Source organism: Macaca mulatta, chromosome 16 (assembly GCF_049350105.2).
Source record: "Macaca mulatta isolate MMU2019108-1 chromosome 16, T2T-MMU8v2.0, whole genome shotgun sequence".
NCBI classification, from domain to species: Eukaryota; Metazoa; Chordata; class Mammalia; order Primates; family Cercopithecidae; genus Macaca; species Macaca mulatta.
Window position 1 is genome coordinate 76,761,651 of NC_133421.1, and position 22,862 is coordinate 76,784,512.

Here is a 22,862-nt window from a genome sequence, read left to right on the forward strand (position 1 = left end):
TGAACGTTGGGTTTGGTGGTGGAACTGTGCCTCCAGGCCCTGAGAATTGGGAGCAAGCCCAGAGGAGGGAGCCAGGGGGATGTAGGCACTTGAAACCATCAGTAAAGTAATGGCAGCTGGGCACGATGGCTCACACCTGTAATCTCAGCACTCTGGGAGGCCGAGGCGGGTAGATTGCTTGAGGTCAGGAGTTCGAGACCAGCGTGACCAACATGGTGAACCCCCGTCTCTACTAAAAATACAAAAATTAGCCGGTCGTGGTGGTGCACACCTGTAGTCTCAGTTACTCGGGAGGCTGAGGCATGAGAACTACTTGAACCTGGGAAGGAGAGGTTGCAGTGAGCCGGAATTGTACCACTGCACTCCAGCCTGAGCAACAGAGCAAGACTCCATCAAGGAAGGAAGGAAGGGAGGGAGGGAGGGAGGGAGGGGAGGAAGGAAGGAAGGAAGGAAGGGAGGGAGGGAGGGAGGGAGGGAGGGAGAGGGAAAAAGGGAGGGAAAAAGAAAGGAAGGAAGGAAGGAAGGAAGGAAGGTAGGAAGGAAGGAAGGAAGGAAGGAAGGGAGAAAGGAAGGGCTGAAGGTGTTGACCTAGAGAGGATGTTTAGGGGAAACATCCCTGATTCTTGGCTCTAGGGGCAGAGAACAATCTCATTCACTCTCCACGGGGCCAAAGACAACTCGTGCCCTTCTCCACCGCCTCGTTAGTAATAGCTGGAAACAACAGGTGTGCCTCCGTGGGTGAATGATGAAACAAACAATGCTGCATCCATGCCTCAGAATTCTGCTCAGAATAACACGGAGCAAACTACCCGTACGCATGACAGCTCAGATGAATCCCAAGGGGGTTAGGCTGAGTGAGAACAGCCAGTCCCCAAAGCTTACATTGCTGGATGACTCCATTTGTAGGAGAGTCTCAAAATGACAAAACTATTGACATGGAGAACATATTCCTGGCTGCCTTGGGTCAGGGAGGGGACGGGCAGGAGGGCGTGGGTGCGGCTGTGCGAGGGCAGCACAGGGGCTCCTTGCAGTGACCGAGTGTTCTGTATCCTGACTGTCCACGTCAGTGTCCTGGTTGTGATATTGCACTACAGTTGTGCACGATGTTGTCATGGGGAGAAGCTGAGTATAAACGGTACGTGGATGGTTCCCGTATTACTTCTTACAACTGCCTGTGACTCTACAATTATTTCAAGACAAGTGTAATTTTTGTAAAGATGGGCGGAACCCCACGCGTATGTACGTGGAAGGGTGTGCCCACGAAGGAGGGTCTGAGAAGACACACGGTGGACTTGGCAGCCTGCCGCAGCACAGCTAATCAGGAAAGACAGACTCCTTTTTCTTTTTCAACCTCTTATTGCCACTTGTCCCACCGTGCGTGCGTGACTTGGTGATTTTGCTTAGACCCATGAAGTAGCCAAAAACAAGGTGTGTGGGGGAGGGGAGGAATGGGGGAGGGAAGGCATGGGAGAGGGGAGGAACAGCAGAGTTTGGTTTCACCCACCCACGGCTGGCAAAATGCCTACTCCAGGTCTCCGGGAACATTCTGAGCCTGCCGTGTGAGAGCCAGGAGTGACAGGAAATGGATCCCGCCCACTCTGGCCTCTGTGTCCCCACCCCACCACCCTGAGGCCAGCCTGTCTTGGCGTTCCTTCCTCTTGCTCACAAACCGTCATGGTTCTCCACCAATTCAGCCACTCATGAAGGAGCGAGGGTGGGTGATTTCCAGATCCAACAGCAGCGAACCCCCGCTCTGAGCCACCACCATGGGCCAAGAATCACCCTGAGTGCCTTTCAAATATGACATGGTGTAATTCTAAGATCCCCAGGGGATAAGGGCTGTGGCTCTGCCCATTCTACAGATGAGAAGACCGAGGGATTAATAACTACGTTGTTCGTGCTGGATCCCATGCAGAGGACATTCCTAGCACCACCTCTGAGACCCTCCCTCTGCCTCCCCACCATCCCGCCCCCCACCACTGGCCCCCAGGGCCCATGGACCTTCAGGAAGCAGGGTTGTCACTGAGCACCCCAGCTTCTTGGAGGCAGCAGCTGAAGGGGCTCAATGGAGGAAAGAACTTGGGGACAGCAGCCGGTAACCAGCTTCTTGGTGCCCAGGGGGAAGGGCGGCGTGCTCCCAGCTCACCAGCGACCTCTCCTGGTTGGAAGTGTGAGAGGTGGGCGAGCACCCGGACCCTGCCGCCAGGACTGTGCTCCTGACTGACCAAGGCAAGGTCAGGTGCTTGCAGCCGCTGCAAAAAAGGAATTGGCCCCAGTTGGAAACTGCCCCAGCACAGGCCACTCGGGTGTCAAGATGAGCTTGTGGCTCCTGGGCTGCAGGAGCGGGGGCTGACCTGGGGGAAGGGGTTTCTGGCACGGATGGGACATAGCAGCAACACCCTGTGTCCCTGGCAACCGATGTCCAGTTCTGTGGTGAACATTCTCAGACTTCAGGGAAGCAGAGGACTAGGAGAGCGGGGCAGAAGATTCTGGATGGGAGGAGTGGCCTGTCCTACATTATGAAGCTACCCAGGGGGTCTGGCCCCCCACCCCATGAGAGCCACTTCTCAGAGTAGGGAGGAAGAAACCAAGCAGGAGACGGGCTCAGCCCTTCTGGAAGTTTCTCTTGCTCCGTCCTCTCTTCCTTCAATCACACTGAGTGAGGGGATTGGAATCTGCACCAGCTGTGTACCTTAGGAAGAAGTCACCATAACTGTGGTTTTTTTGAGTTTTTTTGAGACAGGGTCTGGCTCTGTTGCCCAGGCTGGAGTGCAGTGGTATGATCTCGGCCCACTGCAACCTCCACCTCCTGAGTTCAAGTGATCCTCCCAACTCAGCCTCCCGAATAGCTGGGATTACAAGTGCACCCTACCACATCCAGCTAATTTCTGTACTTTGAGGAGAAACAGGGTTTCACCATGTTGCCCAGGCTGGTCTTGAATGCCTGGGCTCAAGCGATCCGCCCTCCTCAGCCTCCCAAAGTGGTGGGATTACAGGCGTGAGCCACCGCACTGGGCCATAACTATGGTTTAAGAGCAGGAAAGACACAGACAGACAAACTTCAACCCCACCTTGCCTTTGCATGTCTTGCTCCTCTGCCTGGAAAGCCCCCTGAACCCCATTCCCAGTGGGCAAATTCTTCATTTTTGTTTTGAGATGGCGTCTTGCTCTGTCACCAGGCTGGAATGCAGTGGTGCGATCTTGGCTCACTGCAACCTCCGCCTCCTGGCTTCACGCGATTCTCCTGCCTCAGCCTTCCGAGTAGCTGGGACTACAGGCATTCGCCACCATGCCCAGCTAATTTTTGTATTTTTAGCAGGGACGGGGTTTCCCCATGTTGGCCAGGATGGTCTCGATCTCTTGACCTCGTGATCTGCCCGCCTCGGCCTCCGAAAGTGCTGGGATTACAGGCGTGAGCCACCGCACCCAGCCTGTTTTGATTTTTTTCAAGATGCAGCTAAGAGTCCCTTGGGTAGAGGGATCCAACCTCCTGCTTGCCCGGGGCAGCTCTGCCTGGCACCTCTTATCTCAATGGTTATTCATGCTAGGTCCCCTTACTCTCACGCGCGTCCACCCTTGGACCATAACTAGGGTCACCTTTGGGGCTTATCTCTCCCTGTGTAGCCGTTCTCTGTGTGTCTCTCCTGTGCTCCCACCAGTCTGGGACGCTGGAGCCTTTCTTCTCTGTCTGTCCCCAGGACCTGCGCAGAGGCTCACACACGCGGCAACTGTGTCTGGAGTGAGTGGATGAGTGAAGCCAGACAGGATGTACAGTGTTCTTTTCTTCTCGTTCCTTCCAGGGGTCTATAAAGGGCACTGCTTCCGGATCAATCACTTCCCAGAGGACAATGACTACGACCACGACAGCTCGGAGTACCTCCTCCGTGAGTGTCAGGAGGCCTGGACTCTCTTTCTGTGGGGAGGGGGAAGGCTGGGGGGGAGGCGGCCGAAGGAAAGAGGGACACTGGGCGTGGAGAGGGTGATTGTTTCGGGATGCACCGCTCACTCTCTTGCTCATTCAGACATCGTGAGTTCGGAGGATGGAGTTTTGCTCATCACTGCCATGACATACTGGGTATCTCAATGGGGTTATTTGGCTGCGAGGCCTGTGCCCTGGGGAGACAGGCCTGGGCAGAAAGCCTGCTGGGCGTGGCTGGCTTCGGAGCTACTGATTGGCTGGAGCTGGGGCTGGAGCAAGGGAGGTTAAAGATATAGGCTCTGCCCAGGCTGGGTCTCCCTGAGGGGTGTGGCACCCCAAGCACACTGGGGTCTACCCACCCTCTCCTGCATACTCTCTTCCATTCCAGTCTTGAAAAAGCAGATACAGTCATACACCAAGACAGCCTCGTGGGGTGCTGGGAGACCCAGGGCAGAAGGCGAGGAAGGTGCCAGGGAGCAGCCTCTGATATATGGTCCTGAAGTCTTTTAAGCACCGCGTCTGCCCATGGGAGCCCCCACCTGCTCCTGGGTCCAGTGGCTGCGTGGGGCCCCCAGACTGAAGCCCGGAAGTCACAGCGCAAGCTCAATCCCAAATAACAAACCCAGCCACCATACTAAGTCCAGATCTCATCCCTGGGCCTGTGAATACTTCCCTGGGAGCTGCCAGGGAGGAGCCTGCAAATAGAAAAATAGCACCATTTCGGAGTCATTTTCCCCTTTCACGTTAGGCAAGACACGAAGAGCAGCTCACAGCAGCACCCCTGGGGCTCGAACCCAGCCTCATTGATGGAGAATCGATACCAGCGCCCTCAGAGAGAGCACAATTCACTCTGCACCTGCTTATAGATCGTTTTTTCTAAGAGAAAGGATTTTGATTCTGAGTCATCTGGTGAAATAGAACAGCACGCGGTTCCCATCGAGCCTGGGGCAGTGTCAGGCTGCTGCGACCAGGCCCAGAACGTGAAATAATTTGGCCACCGCTCTGCCTCCCATCCTTCCTCCCTCACCTTCTCCTCCCCTTCTCCTCCTTCTGCCTATACTCTGGTTCTGCTTACCGGGAGCCCACACTGAACCAATCAAATGAGATTCCCACAGGGCCGCCAGAGATAGTTGTGCAGGTTGCACACTGCACAACTCAAAGGATGTCACATGCATCAATTATGGTATGAACATCCGTCCAGTTGTATAGTGCATGTCTGCACAACTGTCTACAGAGGCCCTTGGTGCTCAGCCTAGCTGGGATGACCCAATTGAAAATCAGCCCCAACTCAGAATCTGCCTTCTCTGCCCAATCCAGGGCAATCAGGTGGTTCTTAAAGCTCTGGGGGCAGATGTGCCCATGGTCCAACCCTGGGACTATAAGGAAAATGGCGTTAGAGAAACAAACCATTCCCTCTCCATTTCCCACTGGAGCTCCCCTGAGGTTATGGGCATTGGTGCTAGTTTTTCTTTACTCACCTGTCTCTGTCCCATTCATGGTCCCGGAGTGCTGAGGTCTTTTTCTGGATTGGCCTCAAGATGCAGTAGCCCAGAGGTCACCCCACGTGGCTTCCTGATCTCCCAGCAGGAAGCAGATGTCACGCTCAAACAGGATGAATAAAGGGTGTCTATGGAAGGACCATTTACAAAAGTGTGGGTGAGGTTAAGGGAAACCCACAAGGGCTGGAGAGCACCCCGGGACCAGCAATAGCCGGGAGCCTGGATAGGTGAGGGGGGCAGGCGTGGGAGCCTGGAGGAGGGAGCGGTAGGGACAGAGCCGCCTGGCAGGAGCTGCGGCCATCGGGAAGCAATGTCGCCCCTTCACCAACAGCTGGGCCGAACTCCCTCGCAGACACCCCTCTCCAAAAGCCAGAGGTGGGAGCCCGAGGATTCGGTCCACACAGTCAGCTTCCCGGGGCCCAGGGCAGGATGGAGTGAGGCTCTGGAAGAGCAAAAAAAAACAAAAACAAGTGAGCCGTTCCAGGTCCTCTGGGGAGGGTGCAAGGCGGGGAGGGCTACAGAGTGATTTTCCCAGATATAATGATGGTGACAGCACAACCGCAATTAGAGCTCATTGGGGAAGGCCATGTTCTCCTTAAGCGTACGCTGTGGGGAAAGCAGCCAGGTTCATTAACAAGCTCAGAGATGCTCATGGAAGAGACAGCTTGACGGCTTTCGGGCCTGTGGTCTCTGCTGCTGGCAGAAGTCAGGGCGGGGTGGGAGGGAACTGACTTCCCAACAGGGAGGTGTTTTTCCACTCGGTGGCTGCAGAAACCGGGATATCTGGCCCTAAAACCAAGCTCTGCATGTGTCTTTGATCGTCCTTTTATCTCCAGAGTACAGGTGCCTGTGAGCTTGGAGCCAGAGGGGCTGAGCAACTTTCAGAGACAGGCCAAGGTCATGGTCGCCACAGACATCTGGCATGAGTTTCCAGGGCCACCCTGATTTCTAATATTTTGTCTTCTGGTCTCTGTCCAGACTATGGCTCCCCAAAATATGTAGAAGCACAGGAGGGTGGTCTCTGGCGGTTGATATTTGCAACAAGTGAGGATTCATGAGGGTTCATTTATTCATTCATTTAACAAGTTATTGCAGCCAGACGCAGTGGTTCACTCCTGTAACCCAGCACTTTGGGAGGCCAAGGTGGGAAGATCGCTTGGGGTCAGGAGTTCCAGCTTGGTCAACGTAGTGAGACCTCATCTCTAGAAAAAATAAAAATAAATTAGCCAGACGTGATGGCATATGCCTCTAGTCCCAGCTACTCAGGAGGCTTGGGTGGGAGGATCACTTGAGCCGAGGAAGTTGAGGCTGCAGTGAGCCACGATCGTGCCACTGCACTCCAGCCTGCATGACAGAGCAAGACCCCATCTTAAAAAAAAAAAAAAAAAAAGTTACTGTGGGCCTACTATGTGCCAGGCACTGTATTAGACAAGTGGAGTACAGCAGCAAAGAAAACAGGGCTCTGTCCTCCGGGTGGAGAATGGGTGTTTTGGAGAAGGCAACAGATCCACGGTGGGGCTACCTGTGGGGCTGCCTGTTTCAGGCCGGCTCATCTGCGTGGGCGTGGAGCACCAACCCTGGCAGATCCAAGGCTGCGCTGCTCCCACCCAGTCTTTGACAATTCAAGAAGGAACTCGGCCCCCAGCCATGCATTCTGAAACCTTCCACAGAAGCTGGGCTTGTGTTGTTTGTTGCAGAGTGCCCTGAAGGCCTCTGAGCTCTTATGATGTCCCTGCTGATTTGCAGATGCACAGCCCAAGATTTGAGGGGGTCACCACCCCACCTCCTGCCTACCTTCTCTTCCGCAGGCCCTGCTGATCCCAGGGGTTCCTGCCCACCTTGCCCTGGGCCTGGTGCCCCTCTCCAAGTCTGCATTTTCAGCAGCTAGGTGGATAACTTCTGTGCCAGGCCACAGGGGGCTGGTGTCAGGGCTGCTGGGAGTCCACAGTGTGCCCGGGGGTGAGTTAGAAGGAAGTGTCTGGTCTCCTGGCAGATGCAGATCCTCTGCCAGGGCTTGATATGGCCAGCAGGGCATGGGCTGGACTTCAGCCTCACTCATCCCTCCACCCCTTAGCCACCTGCGCTGTGTCCGACCTGCACCACTGTCTGTGGCAATCCCAGCTGGCATCTGCACATCCACAGCTCAGGCATGAGTCCCTGTGGCAAGGCATAGGTGCTTGTGTGACTTACCTGGGCAGAATGGATGGCTCTGAGCCAAGCCTGGGCATCCAGTGATCTTAGAGCAACTGGGCTTTTTTTTTTTTTTTTTTTTTTTTTTTTTTTTTTTTAAGACGGAGTCTCACTCTGTCATCCAGGCTGGAGTGCAGTGGTGCAATCTTGGCTCACTGCAACCTCTGCCTCCCAGGTTCAGGTGATTCTTGTGCCTCAGCCTCCTGAATAGCTGGGATTACAGGCACCCGCCATTATACCCGGCTAATTTTTCTATTTTTAGTAGAGACGGGGTTTCACGATGTTGGCCAGGCTGGTCTCAAACTCCTGACCTCAAGTGATCCACTCACCTCGGCCTCCCAAAGTGCTGGATGGACTTCCTTCTCTCGGATTCCTCTGACCTGTCTGCAGAACGAGGGCATGGAGGGGATGACTGACCCCAACTTTTCTGGCCAGCACAGATCAGAGGCACATTTCAGAACCACACAGGAAACTTCATCCCAGAGCCCGCTGCTGCCAGAAGGCAGAGAGGAATTGGAGAGGAGGAGGCACCGGAGAGAAGAACTGCATTTAACGCCCCCAGACAATCCCCTCTCTGTGAAGCAGGGACACACACTGATGCGTTCACAAAAAAGGAGACAAACCCTGCCTTCAGAGGAGAGGCTGACAGCCCTGAAACCCGCTCAGCTGGCTGGGGAGGGCGGCGCCTGCCAGTGCGGCCAGACTCACTGTCCCCTGCGGGGGCCACCAAGGGTCCACGAAGCCGAGCTTTCTACGGGGCTGGGAGACAGCAGGTGCTTGGGAAAGGCCGAACTCTTTGCTTCCCTTTCCTGAGTCTCCCTTCCCTCCCTCTGGTCTTCCTCCCACCCCATACGCTAAGGGAGGGGCACCCTAAGCCCTACTGGGTGCTTGACGTTTTCTCATGGTAACCCTCCGATGAGGCATGTTCATTTCCCAAGGCCACCATAACAAATGATCAAAACCGTGTGACTTGCAACCGAAATTCACTGTCACAGTGTGGAAGCCAGAAGCCCAAAGTCAAGGTATTGGGGGACCCTGCTTTCTCTGAAGGCTCTAGGAGAGGGCCACTCTTCCAGCTTTGGGGGTGGTTGGTACTCCTTGGCTCATGGAAGCACCTTTGGGTCTCTGCCTCCGTCTTCACAGCCCCTTCTCCCCTGTGTCTTCTCCTCTTCTAAGGTTCTGTAAGGATGCTCGTCTTTGGATCTAGGGCCCACTGGATTCATCCCGGATGATCTCAGCTTGAGATTCTTAACTGAGTCCACATCTGCAAGACCTCTTTTTTTTTTTGACAGAATCTCGCTCTTGTCACCCAGGCTGGAGTGCAACGGTGCAATCTCGGCTCACTGCAATCTCCACCTCCTGGGTTCGAGTGATTCTCCTGCCTCAGCCTCCCAAGTAGCTGGGATTACAGGCACCCACCACCATGCCCGGCTAATTTCTTTGTATTGTTAGTAGAGACGGGGTTTCACCATGTTGCCCAGGCTGGTCTCTAACTCCTGACCTCAGGTGATCCGCCTGCTTTGGCCTCCCAAAGTGCTGGGATTACAGGCATGAGCCACTGCGCCCTGCCAAGACCATTTTTCTAAATAAGATCAATTTACAGGTCCTAAGGGTTAGGACACAGGTATATTCCAGGGAGGCTGCAATCCAACTCCCTACAGGTAGATGTTACTATTCCCAAGTTATAAAAGGGGACTGAGGTGGCCACCAAAGTCAGCTGTCCCCGCTCAGCTAGTCAGTGGCAGGGCTACAAAGGTGGTTCTGTGGACACTGTGGGTCACAAGCATCCCTCTCGGCCCAGTCACACCTCCCCTGTGACTTCAGGCCAGTCGTGAGGTCCCACATCCTTGTCTGTCACCTGGGGGATGATGATGATGATGATGATGATGATGATGATGATGATGTTGAAGGTATAGAATGGTCAGGCCCAGCGCAATGCACCTTACATGTACAAAACCAAGTGTAGGACACCGGTGCTGTGAGGAACCTCATTCCACAGACGGGAAGCTGAGTTTTGTAGAGTGAAAGTGACTTGGCCAAGCCTGCACAGCCGGCATGTCACAGACCCAATGCCAATGCCTGTGCTCTCAGCCACTGACCAGGGCCACCCTTTGTGGACACTGCTTCCCAGCCTTCCAGGGGCTTCATGGAGACTGCATTGATGCAAGGGCTGAGGGGGTTGTGCAGTGTCGCAGAAATGTGATGCAGTTTGTTGCTTTCATGGCTGTTACTATGGTCTCCCTGGTGCCCACTCCCAGGGAGAGACTAAGCGAGATGTGACTCCAGGGTGAAGGGCAGGCCTGGAGCCCCCACTTGCATCTGATCCAACAGCCCTGAGCTTACCTAGGCCCTGGCCCACCTCGAGTCTCCAGGTCCTGATGGGAATCTCAAATCCTGGGGAAGGGCCTGGAGCTGCAAGGTTCCTGGGAGACATACACAGCCATGCCCGGAAGGGCAGCTGATCTCACTGCCTTCTGCTTTGTGCCCCCCACCTCCCTGGCCAGGCATCGTGCGAGCCTCCAGCGTCTTCCCCATCCTCAGCACCATCCTGCTTCTGCTGGGTGGCCTGTGCATCGGCGCCGGCAGGATCTACAGCCGCAAGAACAACATCGTCCTCAGCGCCGGCATCCTCTTCGTAGCTGCAGGTGAGCCGCCTGCCCGGGCTGGTGCTGGGCTGGGAGCTGGGGACACAGGACTGCCTGTTTCACACTGCAGGGAGTGTGCATCCTGCGGGGGGAATGCAGACATAACATCACTGCATGCAACTGACTTGTAACGTTCCGGTGTTTAGGACGGGGTGGATGGAGAATGGGGAGCACCTGCCGAACAGGGCTTCCTTGTGGGGTGACAGAAATGTTTTGGGTGCTTGCACAACATTCTGAATGCGCGAAATGCCACTGGATTGTGCCCTTCCAAAGGGTTACTTTTATCTTGCATGAATTTCACTTCAACCAAAAAATAAATCCAGGTGTGCAAAGTGGTGCGTGGGGTTCAGCTGGCAGTTTTACAAGCCTGTAACTGGAGCCTGCCTGGGTTAGGCGGTCAGGGAGGTGCCCAGGGGAATCATGCCAAAACTCGAAGGAGTTGGCCAGGTAAACACAGGGTGGGGGCCCAGAATGGGCATGAGTGGCCATCTTGCAGAGGAAGCAGAAGTCCAAGGTGCCCAGGAAAGAGTGAGCAGGCGGCCCCCGCCCATCCCGACTGCCCCAACCCTCCTGGCTACAAGAAGGCAGCAGCACCTCAGAGCCATGCCCGATGTCCCCAGAAAGTGCCACTGGGGAAAAGCCACAGAGCTGTGGGTGACAGTGACATGCCACCTGGGCTGAGGATGGGCAGGTCTGTGATGCCGCACACGCGGGCCTCTCAGAGCATCCTTGTCCTGTCCTGCATTCCCTCGCCCTTTCTCCTGGAGTGGGTAGATGACTTCTGTTCACATCCTGGGACCCGGGGCCACTGCAGTAGAGGGGCTGGCTCCAGCTCTGCAGCCGCCGCTGGGAAGCCGAGGTGCCAGGCCCCAGTTCTACACCACTCCAGGGTCTGTTTCCTTCCAGTGCAATAAATACATGTGTGTGTGGAGTGCGTGTGTCAGGAGTGTGGTGTGTGTATGTGTTTGAGAACTGTGATTGTGTGTGTGGTATATGTGTGTGTTTGAGGAGTGTGGTGTGTCTGAGGACTGTGGTGTGTGTGTGTGAAGAGTGTAGGATGTGTGTGTGTATTTGAGGACTGTGGTGTGTTTGAGGAGTGTGGTGTGTTTGTGTGTGTGAGGACTATGGTGTGTGTGTGTCTGAGGAGTGTGGTGTGTGTGTATATTTGAGGACTATGGTGTGTGTGTGTCTGAGGCACGTGGTGTGTGTGTATTTGAGGACTGTGATATATGTGTGTCTGAGGCGTGCGGGGTGTGTGTGTGTATTTGAGGACTGTGGTGTGTGTGTGTGTGTGAGGACTATGGTGTGTGTGTCTGAGGAGGGTGATGTGTGTGTGTATTTGAGAACTATGGTGTGTGTGTGTGTGAGGACTATGGTGTGTGTGTCTGAGGAGGGTGATGTGTGTGTGTATTTGAGAACTATGGTGTGTGTGTGTGAGGACTATGGTGTGTGTGTGTGAGGACTATGTGTGTGGGTCTGTGGAGGGTGATGTGTGTGTCTGAGGAGGGTGATGTGTGTATTTGAGGACTATGGTGTGTATGTGAGGACTATGGTGTGTGTGTGTGAGGACTATGGTGTGTGTGTCTGAGGAGGGTGATGTGTGTCTGTGTATTTGAGGACTATGGTGTGTTTGTGTATGTGAGGACTATGGTGTGTGTGTCTGAGGAGTGTGGTGTGTGTGCGCACATGTGTGTCTGTTGGGAAGAGGAGCCTGTGTTGAGGGTCTCCTGGGAGAAGCATGAACCTCCCTCCTGGCCAGGCCCCCCGCCCTTCCCTTCTTCCCCGCGGCTCCGTTCTCTCTCCTCCTGCCCCAGGCCCACCACCTGCTCCTTGAAGCAGTCATTTTTCACAAGGTGTGAGCCGTTTAGGAGGTCCCGGCTGTGACCCCTGAACACTGCCCCGGAGCGTCCTCCCCAGGTCAGGAAGAGAAGACTCCAGTCACACCAGAAACCACAGTGGCCGTGCCAGCGCTCTGTGAGCCCGACCGCACCATCCCCACTCCTGCGGAGGAGGCACACAGGGAGTCCAGCAGCTCAGGTGGCTTCCCTGAAGTCACACGCACAGTGGCAAAGACACGCTGTGCCCAGGGCTGCCCCCCTCCAAGGCCCCTCGAGATGCCCCCTGCAGCTGCCTGTGCCCCCAGAAGAAGCCGTTTCAAAGGCAGGCCCAGATGCTTGGTGCCACCAGAGGGGCTTGGAGCCTGGACCCAGAGCCTTAGCCAAAGAAAACTAGTCCAGGCAGAGAAGGTGGCTGCGGCCGGCTGCAAGGAAGCAATGGGGAGGCCCGCAGGGGGACACTGGCTTATTCACTGGCGTAGGGGGCGCTGATGGGGGCCGAGCGTGGTGGCAGGCACCCGGGCGTGTATGGGGCCTGGCTTCAGACCACCAGCCCTGGCAGGGAGGTCAGACAAGCTCTTAAAGAACTCGAGGTGGAAAATGGTAGGTGCCACAGGGGAGGGACAGGTTCCAAGGCTGGGAAAGTCGGAAGAAGATACAAAACTTCTCTGGGAAACTGGATTCATAGAGTTGTCATTTAAGAAACACTTTTCCAACGCGTGCTGAATACAGAGTGGGGAAGACAACACGAAGCTAGGGAAGCAGCAAGAGAGAGATCAGAGGGGAGAAAGGTGAACTGGTGGCGGCTCACACCTGTAATCCCAGCACTTTGGGAGGCCGAGGCAGGCAGATCACTGGAGGTCAGGAGTTTGAGACCAGCCTGGCCAGCATGGTGAAACCCAGTCTCTACTAAAAATACAAAAATTAGTTGGGCATGGTGGCACGCTACTTGGGAGGCTGAGGCACAAGAATCACCTGAACCTGGGAGGCGGAGGTTGAAGTGAGCCGAGATCACACCACTGCACTCCAACCTGGGTGACAGAGCAAGACCCTGTCTTAAAAAAATAAATAAATAAAAAGCGAACTAGTAGGGTAAAAAAAAAAACATGTCAGAAAGGGTTCTTACAGAACACAACGGAAGAGACAAGGAGTCGAAACCCAGGACTAATGAGCTCAGGGCAGGATTGCTGGACCCCTTAGCCGAAGATATTCTAACCCTTCCACACGGGGTGGGTGCTGCAGAAAATGGACAGAGGACGTGGACAGTGCAGAGACAAACACAACACAGCACTTTATGATAAAATGCAGCAGATGGTAATTGAACTTACGGCAGGCGCCCTGTGTGCTGGATGCTGTTGTGAGCACTTTGTATATATCAGCTCATTTAATCCTCACACCAGCCCGGCGAGGTGTGGACCACAGTTACTCCCACTTTACACATGAGGAGACTGACACATAGGGATTGGGAGTAATTTGTCAAAAGTCACACTGATATTTGGTAGAACTGGAACTCACACCCCACCAGTGTGGCTCTGTTCAGCCTCCCTTAGAATAAGAGAGAATCGAATAAACACAACAATGACTCTTTTTCACTTCCCATATTGGCAAAGAACCAGAAATTTGATAATATTCACGATAGGCTGTTGGGACATTTGTACCCTTACAGAGGGCACTTAGGCAGTGACTGTAAATTTAAAACACTAAATGCAGTGTAATATCCTGAATCCATCCAGGGACAGAGAAAGGACATTAGTGCAAACCCAGTAAAATCCAAGTAAAGGCCGGGCACGGTGGCTCACACCTATTATCCCAGCACTTTGGGAAGCTGAGGCAAGTGGATCACTTAAGATCCTGAGTTTGAGACCAGCCTAGCCACATGGTGAAACCCTGTTTCTACTAAAAATACAAAAAGTACCCAGGCATGGCGGTGCGTGCCTGTAATCTCAGCTACTCAGGAGACTGAGGCAGGAGAATCGCTTGAACCCAGGAGGCAGAGGTTGCAGTGAGCAGAGATCGTGCCACTGCACTCCAGCCTGGGCAGCAGAGTGAGACTGAGACTGTCTCAAAATACAGACAAACAAAAAATCCATGTGAAGTCTGAAGTAATGTGCCAGGCTGGTTTGTTTGTTGTGACGAATGTTCCACATAATGTAAAATGTTAACATTAGGGGGAACTGGGTGAGGAGTATATGAAACTCTCTGGACCTTGCAGCTGTTTGGTAAATCATAAATTATTCTCAAATAAAAATGTATTTTAAGTGTTTCAATGCACATGGCCCAGCAGTTTCACTGCAAGGAGTGCACCCCGTAGTTGTATCCATGTGCACACGTGAGGCTGTAGACACAAGGATGTCCAAGGCAACCTTGTCACAGCAGAGGGCAGGGAGCCACCCAGACATCTCCTGCAAAGGCCTGGTTAGGTGGGTCGTGAGACTTCCGTATGGGGGTGCCGCATGTAGTTAGAAAGACGGGAGCAGCTCTGCATGGCCTGATTCAGAACTGTCTCTCAGATATACTGTTAAGAGAAAAAACAAGCGGCCAAAGAGTATTGTGCAAAGGAAATAATAGGGGGTGTGTGTGTGTGTGTGTGTGTGTGTGTGTGTGTGTGTGTGTGTTAGAGAGAATTCTTTTTTCTGGAAGGACATACAAAAGAAGATAACAGTAGTTGCCTTAAAGAGGGGAACTGGGGGCTGAGAGTGTGTTTCATTGTATACCTCATTTGAACTTTGTACTATATTACCCATTCAACATTAATTACTGAAAAGAAAAATTAGCAACGAGAATAAAGAAATACTCATCAGAGAGGGGAGTGTCCACCTGTTCCCTGCCCTGCCCATCCCACTGTGGGTCTAACCTCTGCCTCTCTCCCTCCCTGGCCCCACTCCCCGCTCCCTGCTTCCCTTTCAGGCCTCAGTAACATCATTGGTATCATCGTCTACATTTCCAGCAACACAGGCGACCCGAGTGACAAGCGGGATGAAGACAAAAAGAACCATTACAACTATGGCTGGTCTTTTTACTTTGGAGCTCTGTCTTTCATTGTGGCTGAGACCGTGGGCGTCCTGGCTGTAAACATTTACATTGAGAAAAATAAAGAGTTGAGGTTTAAGACCAAACGGGAATTCCTTAAGGCGTCTTCCTCTTCTCCTTATGCCAGGATGCCGAGCTACAGGTACCGGAGACGGCGCTCGAGGTCCAGCTCGAGGTCCACCGAGGCCTCGCCCTCCAGGGACGTGTCGCCCATGGGCCTGAAGATCGCAGGGGCCATCCCCATGGGGGAGCTGTCCATGTACACGCTGTCCAGGGAGCCCCTCAAGGTGACCACCGCAGCCAGCTACAGCCCCGACCAGGAGCCCAGCTTCCTGCAGGTGCATGACTTTTTCCAGCAGGACCTGAAGGAAAGTTTCCATGTCAGCATGCTGAACCGACGGACGACCCCTGTGTGAGCCACCTGCCCCTTCTCTCAGCTCCGGCCTCTCCCCAGAATGGCTCTTTTTGTCACACAGGACGGCATGTGATCCTCAAGACAACGAACAATGAACTAAAGCCAAACGCAGCCCCCCCTGGTCTCCAGAGGTGTCCTGGGCTGGCTTTGCACAGAGGTTGTGCTGGGAGACTGGACCCGGGGCTGCAGAAGAAGCTGAAGGCTGACTTTGTCCCCTCCCCCAAAAGGGTGTTGTGATGCCCCAGGGTCACTGAAATCTCCCAGGAAGCCCCAGAGCTTTCCTGAGGCTGCCCGGCCTTGATCAACTCGGGAAGACAAAATCGAGCCATTATCTCCTCTTGGAAAGGAATCTTGCCAGAAAAACGGGATTTCAGGCCCCTCCCTCCCTGCCTGGGCGCCTGGCCACCAGAAGGCTCTGCCGAGCACCAAGAGGTCTCTGGGCTCTTGTCAGCTGCTTTTGAACCTGAGGTTCCTGTGTCATTGAGCCAGAAATCAGACCACCGAAGCTCACTCCCTTCCTCTCCATCTCTCCCTCTCTTCGAGACTCTGGCGGTGGCCTGTGATCCTGAAGACAGCTCTGCAGCCAACTGGTGCTTCGGCCTTTGCGCTGTCCCGGGGCCAGCTTCCCTCGACCTGGGGAGGCCATGGCCTGTGGAGGAGGCCCAGGTAAAGGCTGGCAGCTGTTGCTGGCTCTCCTCTCTGCTTCTGGAAGCTTCCGCCTCACTCAGAATGGGCAGGACAGACCCACTGACTGGACTTCAGAGTCTGGAGGGTTCCATTGGTCAGGGGAAAGTGGGCACGTGGCCTCTTGCTGTGCCCCTTGTCACAGACCCGAGGAGCAACTCTGTCCCCTGAGCATTGGGGGTCCTGGGGAAGAGGTGGACACACAGCTCCCTCCAACTGGCATTCGGCAACAGGAGCCTGGACTTCTGTGCAAGAAAGGGAGACCCAAGGGTGAACAGTGGCAAAGAAAAAAAAAAAAAACCCTAGAGAACAAACATCCAATTCCTAGGTGGTTACCAATCATGACTTCCTGCAAATCAACGACAGGAGAGCAACTTACATTCATTTCTTTGTCTTAAAACGTAGCAGCAACTGGCCCCACAACTCCTGTCAATGTAATTTATTCCACCACCACCTAACAGGATGGAGTGGAGGGAGTTTGGATAAATGGGCTGAGCTGGGCTTCTCTTCCTCCCCACAGAGGGGAGATCTCAGCACTTTGTCCGGAGCTGAGGAAGTGGGTTCTGTGTTTTACAGTTTTTCCAGCCATTCTTTTTTCTCCCCCTCGTAAAGCAAGCAAAGAGCGTGGAAGCGTGTACTGGCTTGGAAGAAGAACTCTCTAGAACATGGAACTTAACCCTCTTTTATATAAAACATGTGCTTTCTAAAGAAAAATTGTTTCTTACTTTTTGAGACTCCTTGATCCACCCTGGAACAGTCGCCTGTAGTCCTGGTAGCTATCGTGCTTGGAAATAACAAGTGCATCCTTACCTCAGCTATCTGCTTGCAGCCCATGGGTGGACTCGGCCCCCTGGGGTTCAGACCCAGGTCCATGCGGCCTGGTGATGATGTCATCGTCTATCCCACCTTCCTTTGCCCCCAGGAAAGGACACATCCACCCGTAGCGGCCGCAGCTGACTGCTGCGGTGTACCTTAGAGCTGAAGTGAGGCCTGCCAGGGCCCCTGTGTGCTGTGCTCCGGAGCCTTCGCTCCCGTCGGGGCTGACATCGTCTGGTGGCGTGTCCAAGTGTGCCTAGCAGCGGACGCTGAAGCACCAGAGCTCAAGGCCTTCACCTGCTCTAGGCCAGCCCCGTCCCCACACCCCACCACCTCCACTGCCATGACCAGGCTGAAGACAGGGAACGCCCTCCCCAGACCCGCCGTCCAGCAAGGCCCCGAGACTTTTCTTCTGTGATCTCCAAAAGCAAGGCAGCCGCGCTGTTCTGTTTCCTCTCCGTCTGCCACCTCCCCTCCCACTGCCCCAGAAGTTTCTATCATTCCATGGAGAAAGCTGTGTTCCAATGAATCCTACCTCTTGCCCAGTCCCAGGCAGAGTAAGCAGGGCCCACCTAGGGACCAAGAAAGAGTAGGAAGAAGGGGACGAGCCGGGAGCAAAACCACCTCAGACACCCGGAACTTCTCAGCCTTCTCCCCGCGGCCAGCCGGGTCTCCGGGGACCCTGGGCCCTGGGCCGCCCATTCCTGGCCCTCCCGCTGTATCTCAGACCTGACGCCCACCCGGGGGGATGTGGTGGCCGGTACCCGCCTTCTCTCCCTCCTCCCGACCCACCCCCTCACCCCCACCCCTGTGTGTTTCGCCAGTTAAGCACCTGTGACTCCAGTACCTACTACTGGTTTTTGGTTGGTTGTTCTGTCTTTTTTTTAATTAAATAAAAACATTTTTAAAATGTTCTCTTCTTGATGTGGGGAGGCGGGGGAAGAGCCCCCCATAAGTCTTTGTGGGCGGTTAGGGTAAATAGATGTCCCTGGGTCTAGGGTACACTGTGCCCCACCCCCGCCACCAGAGAAGAAGAAGGAGGCCCAGGGGGCGGGGAGGCCAGGCTCTGACCAAGGCCGATTTTTCCGGCTTTAATCTGGGTCACTGGCCACCTCCCCAGTACCAATGGCTGGTTTCAAACTTCTGGGTGGTGCCATCGAGGTGGCTTTTCACCAATGAGCCAGAAGATACACAGGCTGCCCTGGGTGGGGTGTGGGCCCCTGGGCAGCCAAGAGAGCCAGGCCTGTCCCCCTGCAGAGTGGAGGCCAGCCGGAGCCACAGCTGCCAAGGCACTAAAGTTGCCCCCAAGTGGTTTCAAAGAAGGTCACTAGCCAGCCTCTGTTCCCCTCCGAATTCTGAAATGATTACGAAGTAGAGCATCCTTATGACTACAATGTGAGCGTCATGGCTGGAAAAGCCAGAAGGGAGGATGTGGCTCAGACCAGAGGCCAAATGGGCTTCCTCCACTGTCACTGGACAGTCCCAGGCAGGGCATCCGACCACTCCTGCCCCAGGCCACAGGGAGGAGTAAGGTAAGGAACTGAGAGAGGGGCCAGAGGACCCTTCTAGCCCGGGCGATGGCCAACAAATGGCACAGGCCCCAGCCGACAACCACTGCAGACAGCCAGGTTCACCCTCGCAGGTGGGCACAGACCTCCACCTTCCCCTCCTTGGAGGCCAGAGGAGGGATAAGCAGCACCCTCTCCTGGTTCTGTCCCAGCTGCAGCCCAGGAGACCTTTGCATCCAGTTACACTTTGCTCTTTCTTTCTTTTTTCTTTTTCTTTCTTTGTTTCTTCTTTCCTTCCTTTTCTTTTCTTTTCTTTCTTTTTGATGGAGTCTTGCTCGGTTGTCCAGGCTGGAGTCCAGTGACGTGATCTCAGCTCACTGCAACCTCCACCTCGTGAGTTCACGCCTCAGCCTCCCGAGTAGCTGGGACTCCAGGCGCACGCCACCATGCCTGGCTAATTTTTTGTATTTTTAGCAAAGACGAGGTTTCACCATGTTAGCCAGGATGGTCTCGATTTCCTGACCTCGTGATCCGCCCGCTGGGCTTCCCAAAGTGCTGGGATTATAGGCATGCGCCATGGCGCCAGGCCTGCATTTTTTTCAGGACTTTGACCTTGAGTTTTCTTGCTAAGGGCCACAGGCTTCACTGCTCCTCCTGGAACCAAGAGGCACCAAACTCTTGAGCCTCCTTCAAGAGAACTTCAGTCTCACGAAAAGCTTTCCTACCCGGGTCCCAGAGAAAAGCATGGAGCAGGGAGGTTGAGGGCCCAGCGTCCCTACATCCCTACCTTGGAGCTAAAGTAACCAGTCTTGGCTTTTCTGAACTTTCTGCCCCAGCTTTTAACCTTCTTTCCTCTTATCTGAGACAGGCACCTGCGGAAACTATGTGCTGAGCCACCAGGCCCTGGGGTCAGGGGAGCTCAGGCCTTTGCCCACCCCCTGCTGACCCCCTGCCAAGCTCCGAGCACTCATTCCACGCTGCCCAGAGTCAGCACCCTGTGTCAGAACTTCTGTGTCTCCTGTTGATTCTTAGCCCCTAGGAAACTGGCTCAGTGCAAGCTTCTCAGCCATCCTGGGTGGACTCCCAGGCCAGTCTGCATTTAGTGACTTGGTTCCACCTCCCGTGGTCACGTGGTCCCATGTTTCGTTCAACTAAAAACTCTGCCTCCATAACATGCAGAGTTAGAGCCACAAGAACTGGCACAGAAATAATTATTCCATTTCCCTAATAAAAATGCTGCTGATTAAATGATGGGTGCACCAAAATCTCAGAAATCACCCCTAAAGAACTTATTCATGTAACCAAACACTACCTGGTCCCCAAAAACCTATTGAAATAAAAAATAAATTAAAAAACAAAAAGTGCTGCTGAGGGCCGGGCGCGGTGGCTCACGCCTGTAATCCCAGCACTGTGGGAGGCTGAGGCGGGCGGATCACTTGAGGTCAGGTGTTTGAGATCAGCCTGGCCAACATGGTGAAACCGCCAGCTCTATTAAAAATACAAAAATGAGCCAGGTATGGGGACTCACGCTTGTAGTCCCAGCTACTCAGGAGGCTGAGGCAGAAGAATCGCTTGAACCCGGGAGGCGAAGGTTGTGGTGAGCCGAGATCCCGCCACTGCACTACAGCCTGAGCGACAGCGCGAGATCTTTTTAAAAATAATGCTGCTGAAAAGTCCCTCTCCTCCAGCCCAGCAGCCCCATTCTATCCTGGCACTGGTGTTACTTAGAACAGGCCGACTACCCGCTGGGCGCGGTGGCCCACGCCTGTAATCCCAGCACTTTGGGAGGCCAAGGTGGGCAGATCACGAGGTCAGGAGATCAAGACCATCCTGGCTAAAACGGTGAAACCCCGTCTCTACTAAAAATACAAAAAATTAGCCGGGCGTGGTGGCGGGCGCCTGTAGTCCCAGCTACTCCCGAGGCTGAGGCAGGAGAATGGCGTGAACCCAGGAGGCGGAGCTTGCAGTGAGCTGAGATCGCGCCACTGCACTCCAGCTTGGGCGACAGAGCAAGACTCTGTCTCAAAAAAAAAAAAAAAAAAGAATAGGCTGACTACCCAACCAACAACCCCAAGCATATACAGGATTCATAGAATAGAAGTTCATTTCTCACTCCTATAAAGTCCACTCAGCTGTGCAGGGGTGGGTCCTAGGCTCCACCCAGTCCTGCAGACATTCAGAGACCCATGGAGACTCTGCCATCTTCAACATGGGCTTCTTAGGTTGCACTGAACATTGATGTCCAGTGGGCAGTTGGAGGGGAGAGAGAATGGATGATACTGTGGGTGGAAAGCCTTGTGGGAGGTTTTAATAGACCATGAAGTTGTGACTTCACCCTCTGTCCACATGCCATTGGCCAGAACTCAATCATGTGACCATGTCTAAGAGCAGGGGAAGGTGGGAAATGTAGTCTAATTCAGGGGAAAAGGAAAGCTTGGGGAAGAGCTGGTCAGTGTCAGCCCCCTGGTCTCTGTCTTTTGTTTGGTAACTCCCTGCTTGGCCTCCCTCCACCAAACTTTTTTGGGCATGCCCACTTTAAAGTGACAGCTTTTCCTGGGACTGCATCAACCTGTGTGTCCTGAGCCCCTCCTTCAGCTCCAACGTGATGTCTGACCTCTACTCTCTCCAGATGCCCCGTCTGTAGCATGGGTCTATACTACTTTCAATCCAGGTTGGAAGGACGGTCTTGAGCTTGTGCCTAGACGCAAACAAGAACCACGGAATTACTGAACATCATGCTCAACAGAACTGGCAGATACTTTAGGAATATCTCATTCAACTTGATCATTATATCCACGATCAAGATACCAGCAGAAAAATGCATACATTTGATCATTATAGAAAAGGATCAGGCCCCAAGAGGGAAGGAGAGGGGTAGAAGGAAGGAAAAATGAAAAGAAGGAAGAAAATCATTTTTTGAGAATTTTCGTAACAACCGTGAAAGGGAGCTACCGCTAGCCCAGTGGTTTTCAAGTAGGGGCAATTTTGCATCTCAAGGGGATGTTTACCAATATCTGGAGATATTTTTGGTTGTCATAACTTGAAAGGGGGGTGCTGCTGACGTCTATTGGGCAGATGCTGAGGATGCTGCTAAGTATCCTACGATGCACCAAACAGCCCCATGCTTCATCCCCCAAAAGAATAATCTGCCACAAATATCATTCGTGCTGAGGCTGAGAAGCCCCGCACTCACTTGATTCAACAGTGAGGGAAACTGAGGCTCAGAAAGGGTGACACCACTCGTGCACCATCACATGGCAAGTTTTTGGTGCTTACTGTATCTAGGTTGTGGGCATACTACGAAAACGCATATGTTTAATCCCAGCATCTCCTTTCCCTGCAACCCACTTAGATTTCTGCCTTTTTCTTCTTCGTTGTTGAACCAACAGTTTCAGAAACAGACACTGGAGTTCGAGGAAGGGAATGGGAAACAGCCCCTGTCCCTGGGGAAGAGGGCTTTCTTGGAAGCCTGTGACCCTGTGTCTGGGAACAGAATGATGATGGAATTCAATCAGAACAGGCAGCAGGAGAACAAGCCCAGAAGCCTGGCCCAGCCTGACACAGGGATTCACCCTCCTCCGCCTACACCCTAGAAGCCGCAGTGAGATGGTAGAGGACCAGAAAGATGGAGATCAAAACCCAGCTCCTCCACTCTGAGGGGCAGCACTGGGCAAGTCACCCAGCCTCTCTCAGAGCCTGTTCCCTCCTCAGTCACATGAGGCAGGTGACATCCCCCACCTCGCATTGTTGAGAGAATGAACTAAATTTTCAACAAGGAAATGCACATAAACACCCCAGTTCAGCGACTGGCATTCTAGTGAGTGGTCAGGAATGTTTGTTGACAAACAATACTAAAGGAATTTCCCAAAGTGGATTATTCTAGAACAGCTGTTGGAGGCAGTGCTCTGAGAGCCAGGCCCAGAGGGTGCCAGGTGCACTGCACTTTGCTTTCGGAGAAACCTGCCATCCAGTATTGAGTCTTGCACCTGGGAGCGCCCCCTGCTGCCAGCTCCTTCTATTGCCGAAGCCCATTTGTTTTCACCCTCAGTGTCCTGGGCTGCTGGGCGGAGGTGGTCAGGGCAGCTGTGTGGCTGCTGCTTTCTTTGCAGGACCTGACAACCCCCAAACCCTGCTGGGGCCCTCCTGGTTCCATGAAGGTTACGCAGGCTGCAAGAACCCAGTCCTGACCAGCTCCCAGGTGCCCTGTTCTGGTTCCCTAACGTGGAACCACAGGAGCTGGCACTAAGGAGAGGCCTGGGAGAAAGAGGGGTGTGCGTGGATGGGAAGTAAGGGGGCAAGGGAGACCTCCCTGCAGGGAGCT

The 22,862-nt window shown here is 53.9% G+C and overlaps 1 protein-coding gene and 1 pseudogene across 2 annotated transcripts in view; both read left to right on the forward strand.

Moving 5' to 3' along the window:
• CACNG4 (calcium voltage-gated channel auxiliary subunit gamma 4) overlaps nucleotides 1-17,945 on the forward strand; it is a 69,203-nt gene extending 51,258 nt beyond the window's left edge. For both annotated transcript variants that reach the window (XM_028836693.2, XM_015120160.3), the window contains 3 exons: nucleotides 3,801-3,884; nucleotides 10,113-10,253; nucleotides 14,996-17,945. In XM_028836693.2, the coding sequence (XP_028692526.1) occupies nucleotides 3,801-3,884; nucleotides 10,113-10,253; nucleotides 14,996-15,534 (764 nt within the window). In that variant the 3' untranslated portion in view covers nucleotides 15,535-17,945. The remainder of the gene's footprint in view (nucleotides 1-3,800; nucleotides 3,885-10,112; nucleotides 10,254-14,995) is intronic.
• On the forward strand, nucleotides 15,574-16,615 carry LOC100424173 (uncharacterized; annotated as a pseudogene).
• Nucleotides 17,946-22,862: the final 4,917 nt, after the last annotated feature.